This window comes from Protomyctophum bolini (assembly GCF_963924005.1).
Source record: "Protomyctophum bolini genome assembly, chromosome: 22".
Classification (NCBI taxonomy): Eukaryota; Metazoa; Chordata; class Actinopteri; order Myctophiformes; family Myctophidae; genus Protomyctophum; species Protomyctophum bolini.
The window spans coordinates 10,507,000-10,528,548 of NC_137883.1; the positions used below are offsets into that span (position 1 = coordinate 10,507,000).

A 21,549-nucleotide genomic window follows, 5' to 3' on the forward strand; every position below is an offset into this window, starting at 1 on the left:
GTGATTGCCGATTATGATGATGAAATAATTGCTATTTATCTGAAACAATTGCGATTAGGCGATGATGTAATAATTGTGACAGCCCTATATGCTGCATACATACTCTCGGGTCATTGATGCCGGTAATGCGCTCCTCAGGCCGGTCCAACACCAGGAAGGCTGCCAGGTTGGCAGTATATGATGCCACGATGATCATGGCAAAACCAGCCCACACCATGCCTAAGATTCTCGCTGAGAAGCTGCGCGGTGCACCTATAGATGTTGGACAGGTGCAAACAACACATTGCATTTCATTCAGTAACCATGAGTATGTATCTACACGTAACTTACTTGCTCAACTTCACATCGATTTTTTACTGTGTTCTTTTCTGCAGGCCGCGTAACAACGAGAAATGTGACTGTGGTGTAGCTGCGAAGCAATAAGCAAAATGACTGCATCACGGGCGAAATGTGAGCAGGTCTTGGGGCATGCTTTGTCATTGAGTTAAACCAGTGGTCTCCAACCTTTTCCGGATCAGGGCTCACTTGACAATCTCAAAAGTGTTCGTCCACTTTAACGTCTGGTCAAAATGGTCAAATTATTTGATAAAATATGGGGACGGTTTATCCAATATATTACGGTTAATGATTTATCTAATTTAATGGTGGAAACTGAAAATGTCTAATTGTATTCTCTGCAGCTGTTTGTTCTTTATTGTTGTTACCAGTCTAAGTGCCCTTATTTTATTATATTGTATTTATATATATATGCATGTACTGTATGTTTTTTTTATATTTTTTTAAGTAAAGTCTGATGTATTATGTATTGTTCTGTTGTATTGTCGGTTTGTAAAAAAAATGCAATAAATATATTGTTTAAAAAAAAAAGGTTAAATTAAGCGTTCAAATGGAGCGTGTGCATTTTCAGTCTAGTTTAATGATCAATCAATCGATTGTGTTCTGGATTGGATCAGTGAAACTAACACAATGAAAACAGTTTTCAAGAAAAAATACCACGCCCTTTTCTTTTTACATTACTTTTTTTTTAAACATTAATATGATATTATCATTCAAATCCTGGCCCACTATAGTGGGCCCCGGCTATAACAGGTTGGAAATCGCTGGTTTAAGGACATCGCATAACACAACAGTATACGTCTTTAAATTCCAGTTTTCACCTTCTCCTATTCCAGAGTTCAACAACACTCCCCAGGAGAACCACATAGCGGACGATAAGGTGAGGGCGTCTTCTTCCTCTTCTTCACTGTTTACTTTAAATCTTCCAAACGGGCTAGAGGAAGGAGGGGAGGTCGCAGGAGACAACAGGTGAGAATTCATTTTTCCGAAGAACGGGGGAGGAGAAACACCCTTATACTTATAGAGTACAGGGTAGGGAAAGGGAGGTGGAGGAGGGGGGTCTACATGAGCGAAGCAAAAAGCCAGAGGATATTCGACCCCAAACGGGGAAGAGAAGAGAGACAGAGAGACGTTTGCCGCAGACGGACAGAGCAGTGAGATGGTTTGGAGGCGATCTTCACCTCTACCCTCCCCTGTGCACCGCTGAGATGGAAGATCTGCAGCCGTCAGGAGGAGCCCAGATCCACACACGCAAGCACGCACACACACACACAGACACACACACACACACACACACACACACACACACACGGACACACACACACACACACACACACACACACACACACACACACACACACACACACACACGCACACACACACAGAAAGAGAGGTTCCTCTTGTACCTGAACCGGTCTAGTAGGTAAAGCATCACCGCCACCACATGCACCGATAGACCCACCAACAGCCACAGAGTGCTTTGGAACGGCTGCATGAACGAGTCCAGTGTACTACGGGGGATTTCCTGGAAACACAAACCACACATGGTCATTCAACACACACACACACCACACATGGTCATTCAACACACACACACCACACATGGTCATTAAACACACACACCACACATGGTCATTAAACACACACCACACATGGTCATTCAACACACACCACACATGGTCATTAAACACACACCACACATGGTCATTAAACACACACCACACATGGTCATTCAACACACACCACACATGGTCATTCACACACCACACATGGTCATTAAACACACACTACACATGGTCCTTCACACACCACACATGGTCATTCACGGATCTTCTCCTGTCTTCTCCTGCAGATCACCTTGAGCCTTAATGCCTAATTGAGTGCAGTGGTTCTCAAACCGTTTTTATTTTATTTCAAGCATTACCCCAGGGATCCAAAATGTACCCGTAACCGTAAGGGTCCACTTGGTTCCATTTGTACACGGCCTGTATGGGTCCATTTGGTTCCTATAACTATCGATCATTTTGCTCCCTCCCGGGACCTCCAAGGGACTCCTTGAGGGGTTCCCAGCAGGGCTACTTTGAGAACCACTGGTTTAGGGTACGGTCACACATGTTGCACAACCGAAGGAGTGGCCAACACATGCCAAGTCGTCAAAAGAGGTAAGGTTCGAACTCCATAAGCAACGGCACGTGGCGCGGCAGCGCTTAGTAGGCAAAAGCTCCACCCCCGTTTGCTCGCATAGAATGCAAGTAAAAAGGGACTGTTTCAGTTCCGTGCATGTGTGCGTTTGATGCCACCGCCGTGCGCCGTAAATAACCTTTTAGACCTGTGTGGAAAAGCTCACATACCTTTTTAACGAGGATGGTGAGGCCTTGGTACTTGAACGGCTTGGAGAACTCTATGTACTGGGCTCGTTCATTGTTTATAGTCAGCGGGGCAACAATCATGTCGGCCAGACCCCCCAGGAGCTCTCCCATCATCCCATTCCACTCTTTCTTGTTGCTGTTGTTTACCTGCAGTCACAGGAGTGATGGGTTAGTGTTAGAAAGACACATTATCGCTTGGTTTCTCTGTCAATCAATATTGCCAAGCAGTACGTACATACACGGTTAAAACCTCACCTTGAACTAACATAAATGTTCGATGGGATGTCCATTGACGAACATTTTTGTCTTGAGCAAAGAATATATAGTAGGTCTATGTGTTAATTAATAAGGGATTAATGTACACTATGATGCATTATTTCATAAGTGAAGACTTAACCACTTAAACCCTATAATTTTGTTTATAGAGTTTGTTTTTGGGACCCTCAGGGTCGACCGGCTTGGTCGGTCCAAGTTCCTCCCTTTTTTCATCTCTTCACCAAAAATACTGGTATACGCCGATAAACCAACAAGTTCACAACGTGTCGCGGCGTGTTCTTAGCTTCTACAGCGGCAATGTTTGCCAAATGAGTGTTCGCTGAATGTTCGCCTATTATGACATGCCTAGAGTAGGGACGCTAGGGTTCAAGTGGTTAAACTTTGCAAGCAAATTAATCCCTAAATAGACTGAATGGTCTTCTCTGGCCCAGAGCTGGTACATGGGTCCATTCAGTCAATGTTGTTCAGCTCATCCACGATGTCATGTCCTTGTCCACATCAGTTTTAACATTTTGTCCAGATTGTAGCTCCAGAGTGGAAACAATGCAATACAACACGACAGTGAGGTTGCCCGTGAGCGCCTGACTGACTGACTGTGAGTCAGCCTTTCCCCACTTCTTCGTTCGGTTGTTCCTAGCCTCGGAAACCCAGACGTTTTTATTTCAATGTTGTTCCTGACCTTATTCATTAGTGGGGCAATTCAAAAACTGACACCAGAACAGCGTCTATGGCCAACTTCACACTTCTGCGCCAGGTGCTGCCAGAGGAGGGGAGGAGACTTTGTCCCCCACAGACCTTTGTTCTATGACTCCGCATTGGGTTCAGCTTTGGAGGTTAGTGAAGTTAGTGAACAATAAAGCATTCTGTGAGATTTGTTAACAATGATGATTCATAACAAACTAGAATGGTGTGCTCAGTGGAACGTATCTCCGCCAGGCCCGGGTGGAACTCCATATCTGGGCATGTCTATGATGACAGTCACAATGGCGTTATCTGTAATTGGGAAAGGTTTCAGCCTGATCCGAATGCCATTGACTTCCATCCATACATTCTAGGGTCTAGTGCAGCGCTTCTCAACCAGTGGTCTGGGGACCACCAGTGGTCCTCGGAGACGGTACCCAGCTAAATGGAGAGTTGGTAACGAAAATGCCAAATGGACCTTTAAAGATCTTTTACTCTTGAGAGGGTAAAATTAAATACAAATACAAATAACCAAAAGTTAATTATTGTTGAGCATCTGCATTACTCAATTAACAAGAAGTCTTGCACAATTAGAGAATGTGGAAGAATTGATGTTCTGATTGCCTTTCATTGTGGACAAAATATTTTAAGGTTTGGGTCTGAGTGGCTAAATCTCTTCAAACGGTTCAAATACAGAATAAATAGTTGAAAACGTAATCTTCCCCCTTCGGCCTGGCGGAGATACTTTATCATTCAAGTGAGGCATATACATACTATATAGAGTGAAATATACTTAAACATCTTGCATTTCATGCACGTTAATTAATGCATAAATAATAAGACTTAAAGGATCCGTTCCTCGGATGTTAAACTGACCCGCTCTTGTGTTCCAAATTTCCCATCGGCCACCAGATGCACTTCATAGGTAAAGTTCATGGTCATGGCCAGCTTTATCAGAAGATCAACACAGAATCCGTAACAACACTGAGGTACAATTGGGCGTCCTGTAACACAACCAGCAGAAGCTGCAAGTTACAATCGCACTGGAGGAAAATACATGACATTAATCTTGGAAGAAAAACAAAATAATCCTTACAGCGCACACACATACATAAATCTAAATGTATGTCACACACAGACACGGCAGACTCACAATCAGTGGTGGAAAGTAACATTTGGAAAGTACTATTACTATTTTACTTTATTTGACTATTTACATCTTTTGGATACTTTATACAACTACATCTCAAGAGGCAAATATTATACTTTTTACTCCACTACAATTATTTGATAGCTTTAGTTACTAGCTAGCAGATTTAGATGGTACAAAACATACATTAATCACCCGGCTACCGGTATGTTATACTCAACTGTATGTTGGCTTTTCAAAGATTAACCATCTACATTCTACAAGCTTACACAACGTATTGCATTGTGACACTTTGAGTGAGCTTGTAGATTAAGTAAATATATATATTTTAGTACTCTCAATAAAACTTAGAATACACGACTTTTACTTTACAGTATTACATTTTTAACTTAAATTAAAAACCTGAGTGCTTCTTCCACCACTGCTCACAACAAATGAACGGCGTTGTTATGTTCAAATAATATGGACACTGTGTTATATGGGGTTTGCAGATAATGGTTAAGATGCCTTTAAGAGACTGGTTATTATGGGATGCTACGTAATACACAGCGCGCAAAATAACAAGGAAGTCGGTTCTGTACTGAGACAAGAGACAAGGTTCTGGTTCAATCGTGTGTGAGTGTCACTCTGGCGTTTGCTAAAAAAAAGCACTGGCACACTGCCTGCACTGTTTGCAAATACAGAAGCTGACCGACGATAAAGCCATTCCCGAACCATCATAGACAATATTGAAGACATGGAAAAGTTGACATTCAAAATAAGAATAAGAGTAGACCTCTATGAAAAAAGATGGGGAAAAATAAATGGTCATTGTATAAATGGACACGAGGTGAAACATAATAGAGTAATGGAATGGAAAAGTTAAAAAGGTGCCCCCCAAGTAAAGGTTCTATTTGAGTTTTCTTTATTTTGTAATTTTATTTATATGATTTGTCTGTTCTGTTTTGTTTTATGTTTTACTTTGTTCTGATATCTGTCTCTAAGTTCTTGTCGTGAAGTTTGTCTTTTTTGCTTTTTTGCACATCCTGTACACCAGTGGTTCCTTAAGTGGGGTCCCCCAGAGGTCCTTGAGGGAGTTCCAGGGGGTCCCCAGCTAAACGCTAGTTTGTAACCACATGGACCCTTATGGGTCTGTAACTCTGAGAGTTAGTGGGAACCACTGATCTAAAAGCTCACGAATGCATCGCGGCTGAGAGAATGCGCCGTGAGCTTGCACAGACGGACTATTTCTGGCGAGCAACACCGGCACACAACCATGTATACAAGAGACTTCTTCACACTCCATTCAAAGTACACACACCCAAACACTCCACGACATGAGAGGCGATCACACGTACAGTATGGCGCACACACACACAGCTATATGCATACATATATAGATACCTACAGTATATATATGTATGCATCACCTGGAGATGGTTGGCGGTTGAGTAAAAAGCATAGTGATGCTATAAACGTCCCTGATGGGTTACCTGGGATGGTCTCATTGGGGCCAGTGCAGATAACCTTTTTAATTAAGACTCCGTTTAATGTCATTTCCTCCTTACAGGTCCCATCCAGTTGCGTGGGTTTCACATACACAAATGGCTCCTGGTGTATGGTCACTATCTACAACAGATGGGAGAGAAAGATGTTTATCGTGCAGAGATATTTTCACCCGGACAGAAAGGCTGGAATGGGCAACCAACCACCTGGGCGATATATATACACACGTACCGTATGCGTAGACGTGCACAAACACATGTACACACAGTAAAATAAAGGACACAGGAAATAGTCCTGCAGGAACATGACACACATCGTAACTTATGAACCATATAACAAATATTCTTGCATGGGAACAGATTTACCTGAGTCCTCGTCTATAACATGTTATTTGATCGCTGTAGGTCCATAAGTGTGTTTGTGTATGTGTGTGTATGTGTGTGTGTGTGTGTGTGTGTGTGTGTGTGTGTGTGTGTGTGTGTGTGTGTGTGTGTGTGTGTGTGTGTGTGTGTGAGTGTGTGTGTCACACACATATATACCTTTAGTCGAGTGGACATTTGGAAGCCCCGCGGTTTCTCCGTCTCTCCTCCAGGCCAGATGATCTTCCTCTGATTGTTCATCACCACCTACATGGAGGCAACACGCACTTTAGCAAAAACACCAGAACCAACAATGTGAGGTTGATGAGGCTAAACACGGATGAGTCAGCTGGTTTATATAACTGTTCTTTTCTTTTGATTGCCAAGCATTTTGCGACATCCTGCTTATAGGGTGCTTTGGTCTTTAGCTTGTTGTTGTTGTTTTGTCATTCCTTAAAATAACTGCCCTTGTATTAGTATGCTCTTTCTGTAACCATTCTCTTAATGTCATATTGTATGATATATTTCCAGCCTACATCATATTGGACTTTGAGCTGACCTGTGTTCCATTGTAAATGCCAACTTGAATGAGTCGACTCTTCTGGTAGTTGAGAATACTGTAGTGAGCAAACTTCCTGTCTCCATCATCATTGAACTCCACACGCCCCGTAAGGCCTTCGGGATACTTGGATGACATCAGTACCCTTTGATTGATTGATTAATTCAATAGTTTATTAGACAGAAATGTAAAAGCAGCAAAAGAGTACAGTCAAACACTTAGTCCAAAAGGGATAGCACAAAAGAAAATCCCTTCTGGTTTGTTTCCATTTAGAAGAGAAGAGAAGAGAAGAGAAGAGAAGAGAAGAGAAGAGAAGAGCATGCCCATCCTACAGTACCTACCTTTTAAAGAGAGGCCCTGTCTTCCAGATGTTGGTGTTTCCAACACAACCTCTGGGGGGCTCTGTGATGTTCTCCTTTTCAAAGAGTTCCTGGATGGACTGTGCCACTACAGCCACTGCATCATTGATGTGGGCTGACTCGTTCTTCCCGTTGATGAGCTGGAGGCCAATGAGACCTGAGACCAGGCCACAGCAACAAGCGACAAAGAGACAATCACTGACCTGGCTTCATAAAACAGTGTTTCAGGATCCTTTTGCAATGCTCGTAACATAGAAAGAAAGCTTATAAGGGCTCTAGTCTGGACATCCTGAGTAAAGGTCACACATGAGGCTGAGGATTCATGTTCCATCTGTTCACTTTCATGTTGTGAAGTTAATCTTATGCATCAACATATTTTGCAACAGTCATTCATATCTCATGTCCAAGTGAGTTCAAGGTGTAGCTTACATCTTGGGGAATATTTTACCTGTGAATTGCTCTATGTTTTGAAAATACAACTAAGTATATCCAGTATTTTACATACAAAGAGGTTCACAAACAGTTCCCAATAAGTGGTGCTTTCATATCTTAGATATATTTATTAAGAATTAGGTGGCACAATTAAAAAGAAGAAGAAGGGGGGTGGGGGGGGGGTGGATATCCAATTGTAGAATGAAACTAATTTCTTGTCAGTGGCACCATTTGCCTGATGTTGCCATTCGTGACCTTTACCCAGTGTTAGAGTCCCTTGAAGTTGGATTTATCATTCAGTTCAAACGCACTCAGGGACCAGGTTGTGAAGTCAGTACAAGCAACACACTATTTGTGGGATCAAACATTCACACCATCAGACCTATACAAGAAATGGGACCAGAAACGGTATAACAGATGGCATACACCCCAAATGGTATACCAGAAATGGTACTTTTGCATACCAGAAATACCACTAGAAATTTAACCAGAAATTGTTCTATACATGGTATACCAGAAATGGTACTAGAAATAGTATACCAGAAATAGAAACGGTACCATACATTTGGCTATTCCAGAGTTGGTAGCAAATGGCAACAGACATTGTACTAGAATTAGTGTACCAGAAAGACAAACCACATCAACAATCCAACTTCAGCTAAGTTTTCTGATTGCAACTGGTCCAACAGTCTTGCAGACTCCCAGAAGAAGACACAACGTTGGGGTTGTGGAGACAGAGACATGGGTGCAGACAGACAAAGAGACAAAACATTGTCTGCAGGGTGTTGTTTGTGCTCGAGTGGTTAGGGGGTAGACGCTCGACATTTGTGACCACAAAGTGAGATTATCAATGGCATTAAGTGAGTCTTAATTGTGCAGAATCTGGCAACAAAGAAAAAGGACTGTAGTTCCTTACCATTCTATCTCAGTTACCCTTCAGTGTGGGGGGTTTGCAAAACTCCCTTCATACATTTATGAGAACCAAGCTATTAATATGGCAGAATAGCACAATATATTTATCTTCGGATTGAAACATTACTGTGTGCATTTACACGTCTGTAGGGGGTTTTTTTTTATGTAGAAAAACGGGTAATTTGAGGTTACAGGGATACACATTTTAACTGAGAACTAAGTGAAAACCACATGAGCCATTTAAACCTTTAAACATTGAATGCTTAAACATTTAAATGCTTAACATACAGCAAGCAACTTTACACATAAAATCACACAATATGCATCTTTCATATTGACACCTCTCCCATGTGCATTAGGAGGACTGCTCACACCCGTCTTGTTTTCCCCACGCACGGCTCCATAATGGATAAACTTCACTGCGTATACGTACCGTCTGGCGCCTCGCTCAGGGCTTTACCGGACATCTCACGCTCGCCCACCAGCCAGACGTAGCCTGACCCTGTCATGTTGAGGAAGCGGGCAGCCTTGTACACTGCGGCAGCGTCCTCCTCACTGCAATTTGTCATATTGATTGAAAGGTTATCATGAGATATGGCAAAGCATGCCAGTTCAGATTACGGGCATCAAGAGGAAACACTGTCACTGGGGTACATTTAGGGTGGTTGGCCAACATACAAATGTTTTTTTTTTTATTAAAAATAGAAGAAGAAGACACGCTGTAAATCCTTTTCATCAGCTATCCCAAAACAGTCATTTCTATAGTGCTCCAGTTCCAAAATGCTACCAGACAAAAACATAACTCAACAGACATCAATCATCTCTAAATATACAGTAGCTGCTGTAAAGTAAAGCATCTGGGCTGTAAAAATTATCATTTTATCAACCAAGAGTTTAAGTTGCCCATTATCTTTATCAGACTCTAATTCATCATCTTCATCATCATAAAAAAACATAATTTAGCCCTCATTTACAATGTAGCCGAGATTACATTACAACAAAACATACTCTATACTACTAGAGTACTATAGTCTCCAAACTACTGTACAATACTAAATTAACAAAGAATTCAATTATTTTATTATAAAATAATAATAATAATAATAATAATACAAATCAATCAATAATTTCATCTTGGCACGTATAAAGACTTTTTTTCCTTTTCTTTAAATGGTCAATATATCATAGTGGAACATACAGTATCTCTTTGATAATGAGAGATTGGTATCACCTGGCGGAGAGTATGATGACGCGGGCCTCCAGCTCTTTCGCCTCCAGCAACAGGGCAGTTAAGTTTGTCTCCTGGCTGAACTGGAGGACTTTCTCTGCCTGCGATCAGGGCACAAGAAAGGTCAAGCGAGCTACTTACCCCCCACAAACAAACATCATGCTCCCTCTTTACCTGTTTTGCTCGGGCGGGCGTGGTTGTGATTTCGTTCGGAATAGGAAGGAGAGGGGGGGGAAAAAAGGAAAGCGATCCAGGGGTTATCGGGCTAGAACTAAAAAAATGAAAAAATGAAAAAAAGCTTGGAGAGGGGGGGGAAAAAACTTTTTGCATTTTTCACATGCAAACTGAGGGTTTATCAAGGCTCCAGAAGGACGTGCATGTTAGGTAGAGGGAAGAAGAAGGTCAATGCAACCATTAACTAAAAACGGGTGAAGGGGAGTGAGGGGGGTCTTTTTCCCCCCCAACAAAAAAAGTAATTGTTGAAAACTAGGGAGGTTTCTACAGAACAGGAGGAAGGAGCATTTGGGAAGCGGCGAAGAGTAGTGTCCCATTACCAGATCTCCACAAAGGAACGGACTTGCAATTTCTTTTGTGTAAATATGTGTATGTGTGTTCAGAGTACATGCATTCCTTTATATTGAAGGAGAAAAATGAAAAATTATAAAAAGCGGTGCGCGGCTTATTGGTGTGTTCTTTCTTTTTTTTCTTTTTTCTTTTTTTTTTCTTTTTTCTTTTTTTTTTACCGAAAATTATCATAACAAAAAACATTCTTCATTGAAATCATAGGGAGATGTCTTAAAGTAAAAAAATAAAGAAAACACGTGCTACCGGGAGAGGAGGGGTGTCATTTCTGGGTTCGGCTGGTGAACTGCTCGGGCTGGTTTCTAGTTGCTACGTTTTGAAAAAATTGGTGGGCGGCGTGCATTGACCATGCAAATATACCTTAGGTCCTCGCTTGTTGTCATAGGACAGTTGATCCATATTTTCATAGTTCCTTTTTTTATTCTGATGAGTAATGTGCACAGAGAAAATATGCAGACACAGAAAAATATTATAAACAGTTGAAAATGGAGGGCAGTAAAGCATTCCAAACAAATCTCCACTTTTCTGCTTCAAACTGGGATCTTTAACATGGGACTGGCAAAGAACACCAAAGACGACCATCATTTACTGTATGTGTACCGTTTAACCACGTGGACTAATGCGTCCCTATACGTTCTATGTCTTAATGAGCGAACATTCGCCGAAAATAGCAGATCTACAAGCCTGTGAGCTTGTAGATTTTTGGCAAAGACATTTGGTGTAAAAGAAGAAATGTGCCAAGATAGACCCCTGTCAATTAAGTATATATTATAATATAGTATATATTTGTACACTTAACAACACCATCACCTTGCAATTCAGTAAATTACAAATTCTGCAGGAGGTATGGCAAATACACTGCACAGGAATGGAAAGCCATCGAGAGGGTCATGAGAATGGCAGAAAAGATTATTGGGGCGGCAGGGTATAGAGAACAGCTGGATGGGAACCGTGAGGTTATCAGTTTGATCCCGGGCTAACCCAGAGTTAAGTGTCCTTGAGCAAGACGCTGAACCCCTAATTGCTCCCGATGTGCAGGTTGGTGCCTCGCATGGTTTCCCAATCTATGTGAAGCGCCTTGGATAAAGGCGCTATATAATAAAAATGCACCATTTACACTGCCTGGCACTGCAGCATTTAAACCAGGACAAGCAGCCTCAAGAACATTAGCAGCGTTACTACTCAACTGATGCACTAGAAACCCAGCTGCATAGCACACACACACTCTCTCACTGTGCTGTACTACACTGGTGACTTCATCATTTACCACCACTATACTATATCATTACATTGTAGTTTCATTAAAAAACAACAACATTACTACTTTATTGTTACAATAAATTATACTATTATTACAACTGTCCTGTACTACCTGCCCTAATATTCTAACATTTACTTAGTCACTTAACCTTTAGCCATGCACTTTACTTACGTACATATTCTACTTCGATTGATACTGTGGGGGTGAATGGACAATAAGCATTCCTCCATTCTACTTGTTACACATTGCAACACAAAAAACTTGAATTAAAAGAAAATACTGCAATATTACACAGTGACAGCACTAATTCTCTGTAAATGCTTGTCAGTTGACATCTCAGCCAAACACTCAAACCGGCCCTGAGGCATTAGCACTATTTTGATTTCCAGTCACATCCTGTAAGGGAGACTGTTGTCTGAGACGCCAAGCCATTTTGCAGTGAAACGCAGAGCATCTTTCCACTTCACAGTCACACAGCCTCTTCCCTTCACAGCTCACACCTCACTGCAAAGTGAGGAGTGTTAATATAGCACTAAGAGTGCAAAGATCGCCCTGTTTTACACTCTCACTCACTTTAAACTGACACTTGAAGGAAACTCTGGGTCTGTTAAGATTCCCTTCGTGGAGTCAACACTGTATCCACATTAGTTCATTTTTGCTGACTGACAAGAACATTCCATAAGAAATCTCATTCACAACTTGATTTTATATGCTCCACTGAAAGGATTACCAACCCACCATGCCCATATTTAATCTGATGCTGCTGTAGTTTTTGCCACATCATTCTGCACAAATAAAATGCCAACTTTGATCTATGATTATTATGAGGTCAGTGGGCAATGTTAGAGAAAACTGACAAGACGTAGGTACACCTCTACATTGTGTGTGACACATTCTGCTCAATGCAGCAAAATATCACACGTGGTAGATTTTTGAATCCCAAACATTATTTAAAAAAAAATATATACTACAAGAAACCTTTCTGGATCATTGTTACGATATTATATTAATCAGTCCAACTCGATTAAAGCTCCATTGTGTGATACTCTGCCTCACCAATAATAGGATAATTACAACCCTATAGTTGCCTATCAAAAAAGGTCACAAACACCCAACAGACTACGGCAGTGAAAGCAGGACATGCATGTACGTATATTACAGACAGACTGTTTACATTTTCCTATCATGTCAAGACAGGTAGTTTAAACCATGATAGGTGTGTGTAGGCGTAGTTGACTGCATTCCCACGGGCTCTACACTATGGCCCACTCTCACACTGAATATATTTGCCAAAAATAGCCGATCTACATTGTGAGCTCCATCCATTTCAGTGAATGTTCCCCCCAGAATAGGGATGCTAGGTTTCAACTGGTTAAATGTATCTGGGACTGGCCTTATTACCATTCAGCCAGCATTCTCCTAAAAGTAATCTTAAAATCTGCAGTATTGAGAACTGAGAAGCATTATGGGCATGGCAGTAGCATTAAGTCTCTCGATGAATAATGTTTTGACTATCAATGCATCTTTAACCACTTAAACCCTCTAATCCTAGTAGAACTGACCTGAGTTACAACTGTACTTCAACCGCTTTTTTCCATCTACACCAAATCTCTTCGCCTAAAATAGCATTTTTGATTAATATGTTCCCTGAGAATATGGATGCTGGGGTTCAAGTGGTTAAACAAGAATTCAATATTAAATTCCAGCAGCACTGCGGTTAACCTGGCTTTGTCTTCTTCCCAAAGGAGTTCTTCGGAATGCTCTATTTTTGCAGCTTCAGTCATGCATGAATATTGCATGTTGTGTCGCTCATGTTTGCAGTCTGACAAAATCCACTGTGCACAGACTCTTTGCTGGCTGATAAAGGCTGTGACTTGTAATTGGTCTCGCTGATGACTAGACCTGAAGCTGACCTGAAGGCTTTATGCAATGGAAAATAACAAGCTGCAAGAAAAGTAGCTTGGTTTATTTTTGTCAACGCAAGCGAGACTGTATTGCGACAAAAAACGGCAATCATCCAGTCTAATTCTCCAAATCCTCTTTTCCACCTTTTAAATCCTCAATTTACCATCAATTACATTTTAAGCATGTATCAATTATCCAGAGCCACATGCAACGAAAGAGCAAGTACTGTACAGGTTAAGCACAGTGCTCAAAAACAGCTTGACATGACCTTCATTGAGACATCGTTGTGGGAATTGGACTTCACCCTTCTACCATTAAGAACCACTGAGGTACCTCACAATAGGGAGCACTGGGGTACTTGTGTGGCTAGTCTATTCTGAAATACCACAAATAGATGTACTGTGAACTTGTAGATTGGCTGTCAAAAAGTGGAGTACGAAGGACTATAGGCAGGCTATATTTGCAAAATTGTACTTCAGTACAGTACTTGCTGTAATGTGTTACTTTTCCAACACTCAGGGCATCACAGAACAAAATGTTTATTCTGTATTCTGTTGTCATCCAGTTTATGCAAGCACATTTATTTTATCTAGGTCATAAATAAAACGTAAAAGTAGTCTGAGCAGAACTGATAACATTAGACTGGAGAGGACGGACTGTCTTTTGTCTGATAAGGTCATGCATTCCTACACAGTATGTTTGAATGTTATACCTCCTTAAAAAGCCATCGGTAATCACCTTTAACACAATATTCAGTATCATCAGCTCTTGAAAACAGCATTGGATTCCATTGTCACCGCCTGCTGTGGATGACTATGGGCATATGTCGTAGTCAATTTTTCATCAGGTTCCAATTTAATTACATCTCCAAATTGGGACTCATTTCACTCTGTCACACAATTACAGCACCAAGGCCCAGAGGGGCTCTCCCATGGAGGAGACAAAGAAGAAGAAAAACCAGATTCATATCCAGATGCACACACTTAATTGGATGTCACATAGTTTGTTTGTTTGTGTTTTAGTTTTTCTTCCCTCTCTTTTCCAAATGGAACCACAGCATCACAATCTAGTCTATTTTGGACTCATGGTGGATCAGCACCTTTCACTGACCCATTTAAGCCTGACTTACTTAGTTGCACTCCGGTCTCGCTTGCCTGAAAATAGCCAATCTACCTTGTGCACCGAAGTATAAACCAAGCCTTAGAAAGCTCTGAGCTCTACTTAAAATGTCAGTGTCTTTGGCAAGTCCTTTAAAGGCAAAAGAACCATCCCCGTTTCTAAACAGCCAAACCTACAGCTGTAACAGCGTACCAAAACAAAGCAAAGCACTATGACTCTGCATTTCATAACAAAGCCAGAGACCCTTCATATATTATGCCTCTGGGAAATTAAAAGAACGCCCCGTGCAGCCCTGATGATGCCCCTGAATACTGAATACATCTTACTGCACAACAGTCTTTGATGGTTTGCAAAGCCCCATGTTAAAGTCCACCATTTGGCTCCCATTGTGGAATAGACACAGGATAATTTGGACTATGGCAAAAAGCAACGTGAAAGATGAGTAAATAAACATACACACTTTTGTCAGATTAGACCACATTAAACGCTGTTGATGTCTCTAGGAAATGTTAGCCATATGTTTACACAATGGTGCGAAAGAGATGTGGCCACACAAACGGAAAACAGTTACATACGTACATACATAAATACATACAGTACATACATACTGTACATAGATCGACCTTTGAGGTTAAGAAACAGAGGCTTACACGACAGGCGCGCACACACACACACACACACACACACACACACACACACACACACACACACACACACACACACACACACACACACACACACACACACACACACACACACACACACACACACACACACACACACACACTCGCTCTGGGGTGGTTGAGGTGGGACACGGTTCCCTGGGAGATGGAGCGTCTCACCTTTGTCTCTCTCTCCTCCAGGAGAGTCTCCAGTCTCTTTTGCGCTGCCCGCCCCTCGTGGTCGTCGCTCACGATCAGGATGATGTGGTTCCAGCGGAACTCGCGCATCATGTCGAACCACACGTGAGCCTGATGGGAGTAGGGCGGCACGGTCCTCAGAAAGGACAGATGGATACTCTGAGGAGGAGGAAACGTGAAAGCGAGAGAAATCAGTTAGATATTACTTGCGTATACACCGTTAACCGCTAAACCCATTTAAAATTCTGCTAACATTCCTTTTTTTTATATTATCGTTTTAAAAGCCGAACGTGCGCACAGCAAGCCGTTGTGCGCTTGTAGATCTGCTGTTTTCACTACATTTGTGCGTCAATCTTGTACGATGACGACGAAAACATGCGCATTTTAAACTCTGAGATACAAGGTTTCTGCCCCGACAGCGATATCTAAAATGACACAGACGGATAGAAAGGTATAACAACGTACAGGCTTCCCAGGTCTAAATAGGTTAAGCCGTATACCGTATTATAGTTTGTCATGGGCCAAATATTGAAAATAGGCAATCTAAAAGCTCACAACACTACACATAATTATTTTATATTTGTGAGGGTTCATGTGGTTAATGGTTTCATGCTTGAAGTAAAGGTTAATTCAAGATGCCTCATGATGCAGCCCCACCACACCCACAAACACACACACACACACACACACACACACACACACACACACACACACACACACACACACACACACACGGCTCTCAGGATGAAGACATTACTCAGTTCAGTCATTATTAATGGCCTCCTCTCATATTTCAGTGGGAAGGCCATTTAATCACAGCTCACATCTTAATGTACGGAGAGAGGATGTTTAATCTTAGAAGCCTTTCTAATCTCCCCCTGGGAACTCTTTCTCCCTCATTCTCTCTCTTTCTCTCTCTCTCTCTCTGTCTATTTCTCTCTCACTCACCTTATCTGAGTAGATGGACATGCGAGTGGTGAGACCCACGACAGGGATGCGGTAGAAGCCTGCAGTGTAGGACACAGGCGTTGGGGTGAGGTGATCGTTGGACTGCGGAGGGTGACTCACCAGGATAGCGTAGACCTGCAAACAAATTAAAATGAAAATGGCAATCAAAGAAAGTCAATTAAATATACAGGGTGGTTAGAATAGCCGCACACTGTATGTAGCCTAGATGCAAAGATGAAGGCTTCTGCCAGAGTTGGGACTTCATGCATGGTTTCATTCGTTTTGCCCAGATGAAGACATATGTCATAAGCGTAAACATTGGCAGCAGCCGTAATAAATAGTTTTGCTCCAAGGCTGGAGTGAGTCCTTGAACTGCAGCAACTTTAACACATGGCTGGCTGTGTGGTCTGTCAAGAAAACCAATGAATATGAGAGGGGCGTGAAAAGCAATTTCGATCATCTTAATCAATACACTTAGTTGACCAATGTGTGCCTATACTAAGTTGGTCTACTCCTTTTCTCCTCTCTATACTAAATCTCTTTGCCACAAATAGCCGATCTACAAGCTCACAAGTGAGGGTTCATGTGGTTAAAGGAGGACGATAGATTATTTTAACATCTGGTGTGTACAAATGTGCAAGATGTACGTAGAATGTACATCTTAGCTGTGGCCCACAATAACCTACATAGCCTAACTTTTCCTTTAAAACCTGAACATTTAGCTGACATTAACTGTACTGCAGCAGTGTCTTACAGCAAGTGTGACATTAGAGCCATCATGCAACCAATAGCACATTCCACTCCATCCCTAGCATATACGTCAATAAAATAAGACGTATTCTGTAACAAGAGATTTGACGAGGATTTATACTATTGGAAATTATCCTACTATTACCGGCTCTCCATTACTACTACCATCACTATGAAAACTATACACTGTAACAGCAGACAGTGTTCTACAGCCAAAAGCCAAAAGTAGTTTCCTGGGTAAAATGGTGGCACATGCTCTCCTTTCTTAAAGCTCTGCCTTCGGAAATGCCCTTGAGAACTGAACGAGGAGGAGGAAGAAAGCTGGCAAGGCTGCACAGATATGGATGGGTTCTGCATGAGCAGCCCGTATGGCTGTGTGAAGGTTTTTTCATCCAAGCACATGCAGCTCCCAGGCATCTACTGTCCCATCTGCCATGGCGCTTCCATCTCAGTGACTATCATCATCATCACCCAAAAAACAGCCTTTATCTCATTAAACCTCTCATGATTAGACGGACACACGAGTTAATTAGTTGGTGTGATCTCTTATACACACAGACGTTCGTGTGTGTGTGCGTGTGCGTGTGCGTGTGGGGGGGGGTTCACAATATAACACATGAAACATTGCACATGTACTCTCTAGAGCCCCGTGGTCGAATAAGGATTGCGCGCTAATGTAGTGGGCGAGCAAGTGACAAGACACTGTATTACCACAGGAGGCTCTATCAATTATGCTCATTAGATTAAGCGTTAGGCAAAGGGCCCAGGACATGACGAAGTGCACTATAGCCGTGAGAGTGGTGTGCTGTTTTGTGCAGAGAGTGGTAGCGGCAAAGAGAGTAAAAAAAGACAGAGAGAGACTCAGTCAGAGAGAGAGAGAGAGAGAGAGGGTTCACGCTTCAACACTCTGTGCAACATAATGTCAGGACTTTTCAAACGCTACATAGAGCATTATCTGAGACGAGGGTCTGCGCTTTACAAAGTGTTGTTGCGATGGTTTAACAACTCTCAAAGGGCATACTGATATACGCTTATGCGAATGCATAAAATATGGAATTTGAGTTGTTTGTTTGACATTCACACCACATAATGACATGTTTCTTTATGCCTTTTAGATTGCGGAAAGCAAGTTAACATAGATACATACATACAGTACATACACATAAGTGTGTCACACCATAGTCAGTGGTACTTTGTGTGAGTGATTCACTAAGACTTGGGACTTCATTGTGTATCCTATACTCTACACAGAAGCCGGCTACACAAGCAGCCTCACTTTGGCTAAATCTGTGGCTCGCACACATGCAGTGCAACTATAGAACTACAGCCAAATCGCTAATTGCTCATTTCATTGCTCATTGCTCATTGGCTCTCTCTGAGCTCGGTCAGTGCACATACAGTATAGTAAAATACTCTGTGTTCATTTAACCACATGAACCCATAGCGTCGTTATTCGGGAGTGAACAAACATTGAATGAGAACTGCAGAACTACAAGCTCACAACACTATGATCTTGAAGATGAGCTATTTAGGGCACTATTTTCGTCAGTGCTAAACGCCTTATCCCTAAACTTCTTTGCCTTTTTTATTTTATAAAACATTGTTCAACTAGCCGATCTACATCAACACGATCTTATAGATTGGATATTTGAACTATTCAAAAATGTTTTTCAAAATAGTAAAAAAAGACAAAGAAGTTTAGGGATAAGGGGTTTAGCACTGACAAAAATAGGGCCCTTAGTATTGGGGCAAGGGTAGGGGGTCTAGTATAGACCCCTGGGGAACTGTGAGAGTGTATGAAATATGAATGTACATTTGCGCACTCACAGTTGCAAGTGGATACATTATACATACACAGTGGATTTTACAGTATAGGCTCTGCATGTACTCTTATCCAAAACATGAGCCAAATGCCTATCTTTGAACTTTGCTACACAATAAATCTGAGTGTCTATTACTTTGACAGGGTAAAACAAGGTCTATAGCAGGAATCTTTGTGCATTTTGTATTGCAGAAACCAAGTTTCCATAATACGTATACTGCAGAAATCTGCATATAATGCACAAGGCTACATAAACATCATCAACCATTGATATATAGGCTATACTTTACTTTAATGAAAATGAATGGCTATTCATTTTTAAACTCTGATTTTGCTGCGTAGAAACAAAGAGGTTTGTCACATTCAGGACAGCGATCTGTAATGAAGTCGTTAGAATGATGAATGACACAATCCTAACAGCCAGATGAGGATAAACAGGCAATTTCCTTCCCTCATGAAGTTGTTTGATAATTATATCTAGACCTACTTGAGTTATAAAAACCATCAAATCCTCTGTGTGTCCATTTAAATTCTGACCCAGATGGACTAAGGGGACATTTGGGTCTCCCAGGGATAAAGTATTGGGTATTTTTACTGCCTCCTGTGGTCAAAAGCTGGACAGTTCTAGATCAGATGACATGGCAAATGACCTGCACACAATTAATCACAGAATCACAGTATACTTATTGGAACTGATATCGACCCAATTATTTTTACTTATCCATTGGTAATTGTAACTGGGTGTAATGTAACCAAAAGGTCACCTAAGGCTGTGGTTCTCAAAGTGAAGTCCGGGGCCTGCCGGGGGTCCTCGAGGGGGTTCCAGGGGGTCCCCAGCAAAACTGGTAGCCTATATTATTTACTTTGGCTAAATATAGCACTATAAGATAATGCAATTTGAATAATTTGAACATTGTAACAACACTGCTTGTGCTCGGATTGTAAATCTTTTCAGATGGGGGTCCATGCACGGCCAAATAATTATATCAATTATGTGGGGGTCCTTAATGAAAATGTTTGAGAACCACTATAACCTATACGGGTAATTTTGTTACATTTGTATAGGCTATAGGCTACACTGAGTTATGTGGGTTTACAGTGTATGGACAATAGTGACCAGTGAAAAGTGTGTCAGTTAATTTGCATCCCTGCAGAGAGACAGCCTACCTGACTGGAGATCAGGTCTTCGCACACCGAGAGGGCCATCTGTATCGCGTTGGGCTTATGCGTTACGGAGATGGCGGTCAGCTTGAACTTGTCCCGGCCGTAGATCTGGTTCGCCTGGGTCACCGCGTCCTTAAACACCTGCTCGTACCTCTTCTGGCTCAGGACGGCGCCGATGTTGACGATCTTGGGCTCGCAGCCGGCCCGCGCGCAGGAGCACGACAACAGCAGCGCCAGCAGATACAGACGCATCGTGGTGGTGGTGGTGGTGGAGGAGGTGTTGGTGGAGACAACCAGGCAGCGATCAGCAGCGGCGGCGCGGTCTCTGCAGCTGCTGCTTCCCCGCGTCGGCCGGTCGGCTCGACCAGCCTCCGGAGCCCGCTATAACTGCTGCACCACCACCGGAACCACAGTCCAAATGGAACGTGAAAAGAAAAAGGAAAAAAAGAAAGAAAAAGAAAACCCCACAGCCGGTAGATTTACATGCACTGCGGAGGAATGCGAGCGACCAGGAGAAGCCCCTCCACTGCAGCATTCATATGGATAAATATAAACTCCCTTTCTTCTACCGGAGCGAACATAATCGGTCTCGTTTGCAATAAAGCACTACTTTCTAAAAAAGAAAAAGAAAAAGAGAAGAACAATCTTCTCAGTCAGCATCTAAACCATATTCCTATCTTCAAAAACCGCAGCTCACTGTGTGATGTGATGGTGTGTATCATCATCTTTGTGTTCCGTGGAGTGTGTGTGTGTGAGAGAGAGGCTCCGCTGTGAAGTGATTCCACTGATGATGCGACTCTGCAGGCGACCCTATGCGCTGTCCTTGGTGCTGACAGCTGTGTGTTTGTGTGTGTGTGCAGCCTATATATGTATGTAGGCTATGTATGTGCATGCGGGCGTGCGCGCGCGCCCCCACCTTATAGCCGAGCTAGTCATACCTCCACTGGTTTTTCGCGTTGGCAGTAGAACTGAAACGAAGTTTATCGTTAAAG

The 21,549-nt window shown here is 42.1% G+C and overlaps 1 protein-coding gene across 4 annotated transcripts in view; it reads right to left on the minus strand.

Moving 5' to 3' along the window:
* LOC308310012 (glutamate receptor ionotropic, NMDA 1) overlaps positions 1 to 20,809 on the minus strand; it is a gene marked incomplete at both ends in the record, with an annotated part of 34,389 nt that extends 13,580 nt beyond the window's left edge. For 3 of the 4 annotated variants that reach the window (XM_080756037.1, XM_080756035.1, XM_080756034.1), the window contains 15 exons: positions 104 to 252; positions 1,158 to 1,270; positions 1,743 to 1,861; positions 2,688 to 2,852; positions 4,539 to 4,666; positions 6,285 to 6,420; positions 6,837 to 6,923; positions 7,216 to 7,360; positions 7,557 to 7,731; positions 9,352 to 9,473; positions 10,150 to 10,247; positions 11,089 to 11,151; positions 15,856 to 16,032; positions 16,822 to 16,956; positions 20,561 to 20,809. In XM_080756037.1, the coding sequence (XP_080612163.1) occupies positions 104 to 252; positions 1,158 to 1,270; positions 1,743 to 1,861; positions 2,688 to 2,852; positions 4,539 to 4,666; positions 6,285 to 6,420; positions 6,837 to 6,923; positions 7,216 to 7,360; positions 7,557 to 7,731; positions 9,352 to 9,473; positions 10,150 to 10,247; positions 11,089 to 11,151; positions 15,856 to 16,032; positions 16,822 to 16,956; positions 20,561 to 20,809 (2,061 nt within the window). The remainder of the gene's footprint in view (positions 1 to 103; positions 253 to 1,157; positions 1,271 to 1,742; positions 1,862 to 2,687; positions 2,853 to 4,538; positions 4,667 to 6,284; positions 6,421 to 6,836; positions 6,924 to 7,215; positions 7,361 to 7,556; positions 7,732 to 9,351; positions 9,474 to 10,149; positions 10,248 to 11,088; positions 11,152 to 15,855; positions 16,033 to 16,821; positions 16,957 to 20,560) is intronic. The other variant, XM_080756036.1, reaches the window with a different exon arrangement.
* Between the last annotated feature and the right edge of the window lie 740 nt (positions 20,810 to 21,549).